Source organism: Lathamus discolor, chromosome 6, assembly GCF_037157495.1.
Source record: "Lathamus discolor isolate bLatDis1 chromosome 6, bLatDis1.hap1, whole genome shotgun sequence".
In the NCBI taxonomy this organism is placed as follows: domain Eukaryota; kingdom Metazoa; phylum Chordata; class Aves; order Psittaciformes; family Psittacidae; genus Lathamus; species Lathamus discolor.
Genome location: NC_088889.1, coordinates 25,221,058 through 25,234,895, shown reverse-complemented (window position 1 = coordinate 25,234,895; position 13,838 = coordinate 25,221,058). Strand labels below are relative to the sequence as shown.

The window sequence follows — 13,838 nt, the reverse complement described above, 5'->3', positions numbered from 1 at the left end:
CTAGACGGGACTTTCTGTTGAGCTGAAAATTCTGTGAAATTATAGGAAAGTAGTCAGCTGGAATTTTAAGCTACATTTACTGGCTCGTGGTTAAATTTGCACGCCCTTTCAAGGAAGTGATATTATATATTAGCATAAATGCATATTTTCCCAAATTTTTATTCCTGCATCAAAATTTTCTGGTTTGGTGCTATGAAATAGCTTTTAAGATTGAAATTCAGTGCCATGTATTTCTGTGGAAAGTATTATTTCTGTTCAAAGCAAAATTAATAATTGATTCTGTAGTCAGCTAATTCTCTCCATGTGCTGCCAAATACTGTTGGCTACTGAAACCGCATTGTAAATCACACAGATTAAGTGAGCACCAGCAGTATTTAACAGCTGCAGGAATATTTACTTCATACATAAACAAGATGCCCCTCTGGTGGAGGTGGCTTTTATAAAGGTGCTAACCTTTATGCTGGAGGTGAACACCTTATATGAGTGAAAGTACGGTCTTGCCAGCCTGACAGAGCTGGTGCTTGGCTTCTGAGACAAAACAGAGTTATGTGGTGCTCTGAGTGTGTGGTATTTTAAAGCCACATCTGCAACTCTTATAATCAATTCTGCTTAATGCGCATGCAAATCATGCAGTACCATTTCTGCTGTAACTTGCTGGTTAGGTTTTCTTTTTCAAAAGCAGTTAAAATTAAGGGTGGGGTCTGACTCTGGGTTGTTATAAGTGTTGGAAGTGGCAGTTTTCTGTCAGTTTTCATAATTGCTCATTACTGATAACAGTCTTAATTTTATTAAGTAAATATTTCTTTATAAGTTATGAAAGTAAAAGTAATACATGAAATGGAAAAGATGTAAAAATAAAGCATGTGGGATTTTCTAGTTGTTTGTTGCAGTCTACTAATATGAAACACTTTCATTTTGAGGACTTTTATGGAAGGCTCTTAATTTGTATTTTTGGATTAAAGCTACTAGCTGTGTGGCTTCACACAGCCTCTAAAACTGAATGCTTGTGTTGCTTTTGTATTTAAAGTGAAAGCATAACAATGTCTGGTATTTCAAAGGTGTTCTGTGTTCATTTAAGCCACGTTGGAAAGAAAACTGGAACAAAATTGATCAGAGCCTGAAATCCTTTAAATAGTTTAAGTAAAAAGTGTGTAGTCTGTTCTTTGGGTGTAATAAGTTTTCTTCAAAAATATTTTCCGAACAAATGTAACTGGTCTTAACACTAGAATCTTTCTTCTAACCTAGTATATTTATATCTTTTGTTGCTCCTGGTGTGTTTAAACTTCTATATAAAGTATCTTAAAATCCAAAAATTGATGCACGGGGTTTTTTGAAGACTGCTAAAAGTTATTTGAATGCCACAAAAAAAAACTTGTGTGGTGCTTGTCCTAGTAGGAAATTAAGATCTTACTGACCTTTGAATTAGAATAAACACATCCTCTTTAAAGCAAAATTTTGAGCATATATGCTTTGCTGCATAACTTTCTCACTCCCTCTTTTTGGAAGCTTGGTATTCATTAATGTAGCTTAAGGGATAAAGAATACTAAAGCTTATTTTTAAGTGGAAGAAATTAAAATAAATTGCTTTCATTGCACATCTGAATCTTCTGTTTAAAAAGAAAATTGTAAATAAAATAATACTTCGGGAAATCTGCTTGGAGTGAGATGTCTAAATATGTCCAGAGCTTCTTGGCCATAGTGGCATCTTGGCAGTAGTGGATCACTTTTGGATTCATAACTAATGAAAGCAGCAACTTGTTTTTGCCCACTGTATTTACAGATGTGTTGGAGGCCTCAGTTTAAATTTAAAACCCACACACAGGGGATGTGACTTCCTGTCTATTGAGGAGAATTTATTAAGACATTTCTCTCAGCAAAAACACAAAAGTCCTGGTGGTATTGGTGATATTTCCTGTGTATCTTGTAATGACTGTTGGAAGTTCTAATGCTGTATGGTGACTTGGAATTATTTTAATTGTTAATCACCTCTTGGGGCCTTAGTTTGCATCTCATCTCGGAGTTACCTGCACTATTAAAGCTTTTCCTCTGAATAGACTTTTCAAAAGACTTATCCTGTTGCTCATCCTGTTTCTCTTTTGAAAAGAGTGGAAAATTGTCCTGGTATTGGTTGGGATAGATTTAATTTTCTACCAACTAGCTGGTGCAGTACTGTGTTTTGGATTTAGGATGAGAACAATGCTGATAACACACCGATGTTTTAGTTGTTGCTCAGTAGCACTTACCCTGGTGAAGGACTTTTCAGTCTCTCACACTTTGCCGATGAGGAGGGGCACAGGAAGCTGAGAGGGAGCAGAGACAGGACACTTGACCTAAACTAGCTAAAGGAGTATTCCATACCATAGAACATCATGGTCAGTATATAAAATGAGGGAGTTGGCCAGGAGCCACCAATCAGTACTCGGGGACAGTCTGGGCATTTGTCAGTGGGTGGTGCTGAGCAGTTGTATCATGCATCACTTTTCTTTCTTGGGTTTTATTTCTCTCTATTTTTATTATTATTGTTATGTTTTTCTTTATTTCAGTTACTGAACTGTCACTAACTTGTGTTTCCTATTTTTTTCTGATTGTCCTCCACATCCGTTTGTGGGGTTGGGAGAGAGTGAGCAGCTGTGTGGTACTTAGTGGCTGGCCAGAATTAAACCATGACAAGAGTTTAGAAAGCTAATTCAGTGTTGTTATCGAGGAATGATTATGGAAGATTTTGTTAAGATAAAGACATGTTAGCTTTAGACAAGCTGGAAAGCACATGCAGTTGTGCTTTCCAGCACAACTGTTTATAAACTGTTAGCTGTTTAAAACCGTAGTTCTTGTGTGAGAGGCTGGGTATTTGGTTTAGGTTGCATTAGGGTGTGAAACATGTTTGACCATAGAAAACCATAGGGGTGCTTTTCTCCCTGGTTTCTAATCTGTGTGTCATCTCTTTCCAAGCCACGCATGACCCAGTATTCTTCAATGAATTCTAGTGATACCTGTAATTAATCATTCTATAAGTCCTCATTAAATTAATCTATTTTGTCATTAAGAAGCATCCAATAGAAACCAGGGAGTAACCACTAGGATTTAGAGTATGTAGGCAGAGTGAGGAGAGGAAGAAGCAGACTGATACGCTCTGGGGAAGCATACAAGTTATTTTACATTTTGGCAGTTGATTGTTCCTTGAATTGTATTTATCGTAGATGTGTGACAGATAACATTGATTGGCAAGTTACTCAGGCTTATCAGCAGTAGCTGACTAGAGTTAGGGGTTGCTGTGTGGAGTTTAGATGTGTTTTGAGAAACAGCCCTTCTGCTTACAGCGGGTAGTTAAGCTTGATTAGCGGATACTTCAGCCAAGTGTCCAAAGCAGCAGAGTTTATCCAGTGGTTCATGGGTTACTTCAATTTACTTAATGTAAATGTTCTGAATTCCACCGTGCACTTAAATCATGTTCTGTAGTGTAACCAGGGTCTGGTCTCACCACAGTCGTGCTTCATCTTTTCAGAGAAACTGTTAAAAACAACTTTAGTTTTCAAATAGGGTAGAAGGTGTTGCATAGTAAGTTAATTTTTACGCTATGAGAATGGATTCAGGTACAATGTAACAGGTAGGAAATAGAGGATTTTTCTTTTAGGTTTCTAATAAATGCTTCGTGTCATATTAACAGTATGTTAACAGCATATGTATGCCAGAAAGCTCTACGGAGAGTTCTTTATCTGTTTGATTTCTCTCTTTCCTTGTTAAGACAGGTTTTTCTTCCATTGTCTATTTGATTATCCTCCCTGTCATTTTTCTCCCTAATTTTCAGGTGGAATTTTTATTTCATTAGCTATAGCCCATTTCGGTTTATTTCACTTGCCATTTCCTCTGTAAGTGTTCCTGTTTTTCTCTTTATGGTACATTGTCTTTAAAGTATTTATTCAGTTACCACTTTAACTCTTCACTTGCTAATTTTAAACATTTAAATATAGTCTAAAAAAAAAGTCTTACTTCTCTGAAATAGTACTACAAATAAGGTAGGTTTTTTAACATTTTATATGGCTTCTAAGAAAAGAGTTTTCTTCTGATGAAAATCTTTGTAAAGCAGGAGCTTAGATGCAGGGTGATGTTGGTCCTCTTCTGAAAAAGTTAGACAATTAGGAGCAGGGATTATTCACTGATCTACTGTTACCATCATTAGGCTTATGATGTATACCTGGAAAAGATGTTACTGGAAGTAATTCCAGTGCCTCGGGTTGTTTAGTTTGTAAAAAAAATTATGCCAAATAGTATGAAATGACAGCAGGCTTTTTTTTTTTTCCTATTCATTACTAGTCAGTCCTTAAAACCTCCCATCTTACAGGTTTGACAGTTAAATGTTATTACTTAGTTTCTCCATCATCAAAACCACAATGTAATCTTGTAGTTAGGAGATAGCTGCCACTAGCAATAGCCCTCGACACTGCGTTCCCCAGCAACTGCAGCTTTCCGAGGGGATTAGTGCTGTGAAGCACCTGTTTTGAGCTTCACTCCAGCACTGACAAAACATGTACTTCACATTGCTTTCAGGCTCTCTTAACTGTGGTCTTTTTTGGGTGGTGGCTTTTTAATTCTCTGTTGCTGTTTAATTAGTCTGATAATGGCTCACTTGATTCTGACAGCCTTCTTTTCCCCTGTTGACTGGAAGAATGTATTGCTCTAGAAGTCTCATAATCCAATGAAAAGCTGCTCATTTGGATTAAAATTTAGACAGGAGATTTTGGTCTCATAGAAACTAAAAATTTGAAATGTTATGTACCTTCATACTTAATGAATTCCAATGTCCTGCTCTTGCCTCTCTCCTCCCCATTTCTGTATCAGGGTTTATATTGGTTTAATACACATGCTGTCGCAGGTGAAATAAGTTTTTATCTTGAGTGGAGTTACAACTTCATCCAGAGTGCACATCAGCATAGGAGCAACGTCAGTACTGCTGCTTTGCTGAAAAAGAAATTTACTAACCAGGACTTGTTTGCTTGGGAGGGGGAAGGGGGGAAAGATTTCTTTAAATAAAATGTCTGCATTATTTAAAATAAAATGAAGAAAAAAAAACCAAACAACTAAAACCAAGAAAAAAAACCCACTATTTGGAAATAAAGTAAAATGCAGCTTGCTTTTGAATTTCATCTAGAAAACTGGCCACATATGTATGGATTTAAGCATTGTTTTTAAACCTTATTTTCTATCAATACATAGAAGAGTAATTCTCGTATTTTGGATGCCAGTCTTTCAGGTGCATTACCCTATGTGAAACAGCAGCAGTTAAAAACGGTGCAGTTCCTCCAAATGCAGGGAAATGCAGAGCAGCTTTCTTTTCCAGTTACAAATTTCTGTTACCAGAAGAACAGTCAAAAAGTATTTCTGGCAGCAGCTCAGTTCCTTGAAAGTTGGAGTGGACATAGCCTGTAATTACAGCTGGTTCTCATTTCCCCCCTCCTCCTGGATGCCTGGACTGGTACTGAGCATGATGGTGTTGCATAAAGGCAGCTGATGCAGATGAGGGTCATGCTTTAGAAATATGTGGACCGTACAAATACTTTTGTGATTGGGAACTTCCCTTGTGTTGATCTACCATTTTCAGCTCATCTTGTAATTGTGCTTGAACAAAACAACTTTGCTATGATGATAGCTGGTTGGAATAAGTATTTTCTTGTTATCTTTGGGGAAGCTCTGAGTACCTGCAAAATATTTTTAATTATTGATCAAGAGTTGTTTGGGAGTCGTGAGCTTTGTGGTTGTAGACCTGACTGAAAGTCCATCTCATCTTCACTGTCCTGTTTCTGACAGGAAATATGTTAAGTGTGTATATGTGTGTGTGTATATATATATAAAACTCTTTCATGGACACCCCCTGGTTGTGGGGAAAGAGCTTGCATGCCCTTGTGAGGTTGGGAGCTATGCTGGTGGTGGCATATGCCTCCTTTAGGGTCTCCCATGCCAGCCAGGTTTCTGCTGAAGGGTCAAAGTGTGTCCATGGGCAGGATGGGCTCACTAGCCTTTGAGCAACCACCCTAGGAGGAGAACAACTCTAACTTCAAACCTGGGCAGATGGAGCTCGTCTAGCCTTGTAAGGCTGTCCATCTAAGAGAAGGACACTCTAACCAAACCTACGACCTGAGGACTTAGCTGTCACTGTCCAAGTTTGCTAGGCCCTGGCAGATAAACCTCAGGTGTTAAAGGGTGGGGCCAGTTCCATGCCCACTGTGCCTCACCTGAAAAATCCACTGCGCAGGCTGGAAGGGTTTGCTCACACTTGCAAAACCCTGTAGCAACAGGCGAGGGCCGAAACGGCAGGTGATCATACATGTAAAAGCATTTGAGAACTACTCTGTATGAATGTTTAGAGGTATAATGCATCATAATTAGAGAATGACTTTAAACTTACAGCTCAGTTCTTCTGCACTAAGCCTGCATTCTTTTATGACACTTTACACAGCTTACCTGTGCATCTCTTTATCTTCAATATTGACATAAAGAGTGGAAGTTTGTTCCTCTTCTGTGTTACTTAAAATATTTGTATATTGTGCTCTCTTGAGTCTAATACAAGCACTCCTGTTTTTACTGACCACAAACTGTGTTTTGTGGTAGAAGTTGTATGAGCTGTTCTTCCTGTCAGGACATGATCTAAAACCTTTTAACTTCTAGCTTTATTTCAGTTCCAATCTGTACTAGAAAACAGCTGTTTAATGTGACATCTCTGGATTACCTGCTTACCCTGCCTTGCCTTTCCTCCTTTAATCAGCAACTATTGAATTACATTGTTGCCATAGAAGAAAGGGCTGCTGCAAAGATAGGGGATGGATCAATCATCAATGCCCAGTGTTGACACAATTACAATATGAAACTAGAAAAATAATTTTTAGATTTGAAGGAACATAAAAAAATCTTATCCAGAGAACAGTAAGTTCTCTGCACTCCTACAATTTGAAAATTATTCATGTACCATGCACTATTGAACATATGTTCAGGCACTTAAAAACTAAAGTTCAGTGTTTTATGGTTTATTTTTACTTGTCTGCTTTTAGAAAATTAGAAATCAAAATTTTAATATGAAGACAGGAAAAAAGTTGGTTTGTTAGAATATAACTGGTTTGGTTCCTTAGCTATGCTGTACCTTAAAAAATAATTTCTCAAGGTGCTGTACTCTGTTGGTAGCTCCTGGGTAGAAAATGATTACTATGTCCTGCTGAGAAGCAGGGGCAGAGGGAGGACAGTTACCAGTGTGGACAGTTACCAGTGTGAACAGTTACAGAATAGCTACTTCTGTACTGATACAGTTAAAATAGAAGGGGCAGAGCTTCCACCTCTGTAGGCTGGTTGTGTAAACTAGTCTAATGTCCTGGGATTGGAAGGAAAGAAACTGAAAAATCTGAGTAAAACAAGTAGCTGATTGCTCAGGCCCAGAAGCCTACTTTGCCATCAGAGTACCTGCATTCTTTTAGTACTTTTTCTAGTGTATCTATCTTGCAAAAAGGATAGCAAGTAAATTATGTGGATTTAGGCATAAAATATGCTATTACAATATTTGTGTCAGGAATTGCTGGGAAACCAATCCATATGAAGGCCTGAAATTCTTTGAGATTCTGAAAACCTATGCTACTAATCCAGCAGAAGACCAGAAATAGTACTCATTTAAAGTATTATTACTGATAGGGGTAAGTGTTGAATACAGAGCCTTAGGATTATACTTAAGCTACTGTTTAGAAACATTCTGTGAAAATAATGTAAGTAGTGGCTAGCAAATGGACATGGTGAAGGTGTGTGGGGTTTTTTGTTTTGATTTTGTTTTTATTTTTCTTAGGGTTTTGTTTTGATTTTTTTTTCATTTGTGCAAAACCCACTACTTAGTGAACAGCTCCAAATAATTCAAAATGGAATTATTGTAAGGAGTAGATTCTGAATAACCATAGCCTTCTCATGGCTATTCAGGAATGGAGCACCTAATGGCAGTCTCTTCAAGTCAGTCTGTTAACTTCAGTAATTGGGAGTCGTGGGTTATCCCTTAGTTGAAGTGGAAGGTGATGTAGAAATTGCCATGCAGTTTACTGAAAGACTGTAACCAGTCACTGTCGTGTGGCTGAGGATAAACAACTTCTTGGGGCATCTGGAGTTCCTCTGCAGGTGTGCATACATTTTCTGGACAAAAATTACTATCTACTCAAGTCAGCTTCTTGGCCACCTTCTGTTTTTCTGTCATACTGAAATCATCCTTTCAAACCTTAAAAGTAGGGGTGATGTTTATTTGATGGCAAGTAGTCCAGACAAGTACCACAGGAGATTTGAGATCCAGACACCTTAAGGCTGTGGATTAAGACCCCGGGGGTGGGGGGGGTGGGGGTAGGACAAACTACAAACAAACAAAACACGGTTCCTTAGAAATATGTGAGGCTCTCAGTCTGCATAAAGAACATCTCTCTCAGCTAGAATATGGGTGACTGAGGTACTTAAAATAGTTAAGCCACTTCAGAGTTAAGTGGTGAGGGAGGTGGCTTGCCTGGTTAAGGGTGTTTCTTGACCCTCTTAGTTCTCAGTCTTTAACTTCTGAGATTAGTAGTAATTATAGCTTTAATGCTTCCTCTCCTTTCAGGTCAGTGTACTGTAAATCACTGTAATTTTATGCCCATTACTTATATGATTATAGTCTCTATTTGGGCTTTGGATCTTGTGGAGCATACATTCATAGCACAGTATCCTGAAGTGAAATTGTGTTGTTTACCCTTCAGGTTGAACCACTTTCCATCTTACAGTTAATTGAGAAAAGGTAACCACTTTGTACATCTGAGACTTTGTACGTTTAGGTCATAAATGTGGCTGACTTTCAGTATGCAAATTACTTGATTAAGTGGTCTTTTTTTCCAGAAAAAATCACTCATTGCTATAGTTTTCAATCCAAATAGACAAAAGTGTGTTGAGATACAAAATTTGTGTGTCTTAAAGTACCTTCAGTTTGTTCCTGACACTGGACAGGAATTTTGGGTTATTTGCCAGAAAGCTGTTGCTGTGTTTAGGGACACCCATCATTTACCACCTTCTTCCTGGTTCTTGAAGCCTTCACTGGCCCAGGTGGCTTGGTGACACTGAGTTCTGTAGCTGGTTATGGTTTCTTTCATGTGCTACGTTTTCATTCTGCATGGTCTCCAGGGCTATTACTTCAAAAGCTTTTATTCTGGAATTAATCTTCAGAACAATTCTGTGTACATAACTAAAAAAAAAAAAAAAAAAGGCCAGCCATTTTAAACCAAGTATGTCCTTCAGGTTTATTATAACAAAAGTACTTTTGAAAGCAACTTCTTGAGAGCTACTCCAGTTTTTGTTATCTTAAGAAGTTTGTCAGGCACTTAAAGGAGAGCAACTCATTGCATGTAACTAATCAACTGGACTGTAGATAGGTCAGGCATTCAGTTTATGAGATTGTACCTGCATGTGTTAGGTTGTGTGTGTTCATATTCGGTAGTACTGCTTGAAATACTTCTGTGGTAGCTCTTGCTGCTTGTGTTGAAGAAGATTATAGCATTTTATAATACTCTAAGGAAAAAGAAAAGTCATCAACTAGAAGAAGTGGGTGTAAACTGCAGAACTATTTACAAAGGCAATCTAGTTTTACTTTGTTTTTTAACATGCTATTAATGTCTTAGCAGTTCATATCTAACAATAAAATAGTCATGCAAAAACATAAAATATGCTAATTTGCACAGCCTTTCTGTGGTGTGTTCACGTTTCTGGTCTTTACCTTGGTGCTGTAGTCATGTAACAATTTTAATTGGACATGAATTTTGCTGCTGTCAAACAAGGTTACAGCTTTCTTTACCTCTAGCCAGTTAATTGTGTATTTCCCAAGTACTGAAAGTTATGGCTCTGATCGTGAAAGGTTTTGCTGTGTATAATGATCTGTAATTTCACATGCGCTAGTCATTGTCACTGCTCCTGGGATTACTTAAGAGAAAAATAAAGCACATACAGATTTTTGTGGCAATGAGCCTTAAAGCTCTATAGAGTTTGAAAGGCATAACTTCTGTAACTTGAAATGTAAGCTATAGGTGGTATGTCAGTTGTCAACACATGAATGTTTATAAATGGCAGTCTAGTGTCAGTTCTTTCGTAACAGTAACCTAAACTTCTACATCTATACTTGGAGATTTAGGCTTACTTTAGTTTCAAAATATAATTGGTGGGTTTATGTCATTGTGAGTATACTGAATTCTTTTGAAGCTTCATTATTTTGGAAAATACTGTTGTTAAAAGTAGTGCTGGCTTACTTGCTTGTCAATTGTGCATGAAGTTTGAAATGTGCAGTCTAATTTCACTTTACCTCAAAGTGCTACATAATTAATTACAAAGGATCAGCAGGGAGGATTAAGGCGTAGAGTGTGAAGTGAAAATTGAAAGGTATTATTTTTTTATAACCCAGGTATCCTTTTCAAACAGTAAAAAGTAGCACTGCAGAGAGACTCTGTAAGGCAAGGCAACCTTTGTCTCAAAGTTAGGTGTTTGTATAACAATGATTCAGGCAATGAATTACAGTGTTACCAAGAGTACAATTATTAATTTTTTTTTTTCTTCTATCTGTTATAGAAGATGAGGGAGTCTGGTCTCAGGGTACCTGAAGCCTGTGAAATGTTTTTGATAGGTATTACAGAAGAAGTCAATATAGTTTCTTACCAGCTGCATCTGAGTGATGATTAAGCAACAAGTAAATATCAAATGAGATATTTACTTACTTTGTTTTAAAATTTACTGATATTTTTTTCTTATTAATCTTGGTTATTAAGTATGGTCTTTTCTAGAAGGCTAGTGTTGTTTAACTTTGCAGTGCTGGCCACAGTTAATCAGACTCCTGCAAGTGCTTAAATAGATTGATAATTAATGCAAGCCTAACTCTTGTATGTGTGAAACATTCAAAATAGTGTTATAAATTGGCCAAGTAGTTGAAGATCCTAAGTGTGTTGCTTCAGATTCTCTAAATATTTGTGTTAGTGAAGTTTTAGAAAGAATCTTCAATAGTTGTTCTGTGCCTGGATGTGGTTCCTGCGGCCTGTTGTGTTATAGGAGGCACTTGATATAAAAACGGACTTTGCAAGGTGGCAGTTGCCAGGTTTAAAAAATGGCTCTGGCTTAAATGCTGTTTTTAATACTAGAGATTTATGCAAATGTGACATAATATTCTTCCACAAACTGAGCTGTTTGGGGAATTCTGTGAGGTGTTTTGTTTTGTTGATCTGTTGTTTTTGTTGGTTTGGGTTTTTTGTTTTTTTTTGTTGGGTTGTGTTGTTTTGTTTTTTTTGTTTGTTTGTTTGTTTGTTTTTAAGTAATGTTTTTTCTATGCAGTATCAATTCCTGGCAAAGGCAAGTATGCATGACTGTCATGCACAGCATATTTTACTGTGGCTCATAACTCTGGACTACTATACTCCTGAAAAACATTTGAAGATTCAGAAAGTTTGCCTTTTAGTCTTAAACACTGCTATGCCTGTGTCTTGGGCAGAGGGGATGAGTGAAGTCTACTGCAGTATAACTTACAACCAATTATTTTCACTTTTCAGATGTTCCTCCTGCTGATCAAGAAAAGCTTTTTATCCAGAAGTTACGACAATGTTGTGTACTTTTTGACTTTGTTTCTGATCCACTAAGTGACCTAAAGTGGAAGGAAGTAAAACGAGCAGCTTTAAGTGAAATGGTAGAATATATCACACACAATCGCAATGTGATTACAGAACCTATTTACCCTGAAGTAGTACATATGGTAAGTCACTTAACAATGAGAACTATGTTGAATTTTTTTAATTCATGGTTGGTTTTTTATCTGTATCAATTTTAATAGCTGTTTATGAAAATAGGGAGGAAAGTTAAATACATCTAGCTCTTCAAAAAGCATGTAGACTGCAGAATCCAAAACCTGAAAAAAAAATAGATTGTAATTAAGATCACCTTTGCAAGTTTGACAGTCTTATATAATCTCATTTAGTACCAGCAATTGAGTTTCTCCTGTGTTTAAAGGTGAGAAGAGTCAGACTTTATTTAGTCCACAGGATGGCAGATGAGGGTTCTGCTGGAACAGGCTATGTGAACAGTCCAGGCCTGTGCTGTTTCTCTCTTTTCACTATCCAAATCCTAGCCAGCTAGGCCTAGGGTTTTTTCTTCCTGTTGGGCTTATGGCCAGCTCCTTCTCTGCAGTGGACTTGAAACTACAGGAGAGTCTTTAAGCTCTCATTGTGCTGACTTGACACCAGTTCCGTGGAGTAGCAGTTGAGTTGAGGTCTGTAGCTGTTGTCTGCAATACACTGAGAACAGAAAGCATCTTTTGAAAATCCTGACTACTGAGCCCACAAGAAACTCTTGACCATGTGTGATGTGATATTTTTCCGAAGTCCTTATAGCTTGAGGTGATTTTTCAGGGGACTGGGAGAACAGTGCATCTTTGACATGAATACAAACTTAATAAAATTTTGAGGCCATCATTACAATTATAGAATCATAGAATAGTTAGGGTTGGAAAGGACCTCAAGATCATCTAGTTCCAACCCCCCTGCCATGGGCAGGGACACCTCACACTAAACCATCCCACACAAGGCTTCATCCAACCTGGCCTTGAACACTACCAGGGATGGAGCACTCACAACCCCCCTGGGCAACTGATTCCAATGCCTCACCACCTAACAGGAAAGAATTTCCTCCTTATATCCAATCTAAACTTCCCCTGTTTAAGTTTTAACCCGTTACCCTTGTCCTGTCACTACAGTCCCCAGTGAAGAGTCCCTCCCCAGCATCCCTATAGGCCCCCTTCAGGTACTGGAAGGCTGCTATGAGGTCTCCACGCAGCCTTCTCTTCTCCAGGCTGAACAGCCCCAACTTCCTCAACCTATCTTCATACAGGAGGTGCTCCAGTCCCCTGATTATCCTCGTGGCCCTCCTCTGGACTTGTTCCAGCAGTTCCACGTCCTTCTTATGTTGAGGACACCAGAACTTGCACACAGTACTCCAGGTTGGGTACTTTGAAGCTTATTCAAAGACTCTAAGGATTTGTAGTATGAAAGACATGGCTTATTCTGAAGACTGCTTATTCTTGAAGTTATCCATAAATGTTCACTGAAACACAGGTTATTTTCATGAGAACTTCTGTGTATAGTAGGACTGTGTAACTGTAGATGTCAAACATGTACACAAAGCATTGAGGATGATTAATGAGGAGATGTAGGATCATGGCTTTTTCCATGTCTTGATAGCTTGTTTGTATCTGTTTTTTGGTAATTGATTGCTTGTTTTGGAATAATTGACACTGGTGAAAGGGGAGTTATGGAAGAGAATAAGCTTGCTGAGACTTCATTTAGGTAAAATGGAGCTCGAGTTCTTGAATATCTAAGTCAGACATGAGCATTTGCTCTGTGTAAGAAGTCTTAACTGCCCATAATTCCATAACTTTTGCCTTACGTGCCTGCATTATCGTATTTCATCAAACGGTTATGGCCAGAATATATTTGGCTGAGGAGAATATAAACTTTCTTTGCTTTCAGGCACAACTAATGGTAATGAAGTCTGCACTTCGGTCAGTTTACTAAATCTTGGTGCAGAATTTGGCTGCTATTTTAATTGGTGGTGTTTTGCTGGGAGCATGCACCACCTGTTTGACAACACTTTTGGTGAATTTAAGATGTTTATTATGTGCAAGGTTCTGAAGGGTGTTGGGTTCCCTTGTGTGGGACTTACACAGCACTGCAGTAGGCTATGTAAGTCCCTGGACTAGTATTTTGAGCTTAAATTCAGATAGGAGGTTTTCTTAAGCTTCTTTTATAGAACAGGTTTGGGGTTTTTTTGCCTTCTGTTCTGAA

The 13,838-nt window shown here is 37.9% G+C and overlaps 1 protein-coding gene across 3 annotated transcripts in view; it reads left to right on the top strand.

Moving 5' to 3' along the window:
* The window catches only part of PPP2R5C (protein phosphatase 2 regulatory subunit B'gamma), an 85,437-nt gene that overhangs the window by 43,650 nt on the left and 27,949 nt on the right, over nt 1-13,838 (top strand). For all 3 annotated transcript variants that reach the window (XM_065685260.1, XM_065685261.1, XM_065685262.1), the window contains one exon: nt 11,556-11,755. In XM_065685260.1, coding sequence (XP_065541332.1) covers nt 11,556-11,755 — 200 coding nt within the window. The remainder of the gene's footprint in view (nt 1-11,555; nt 11,756-13,838) is intronic.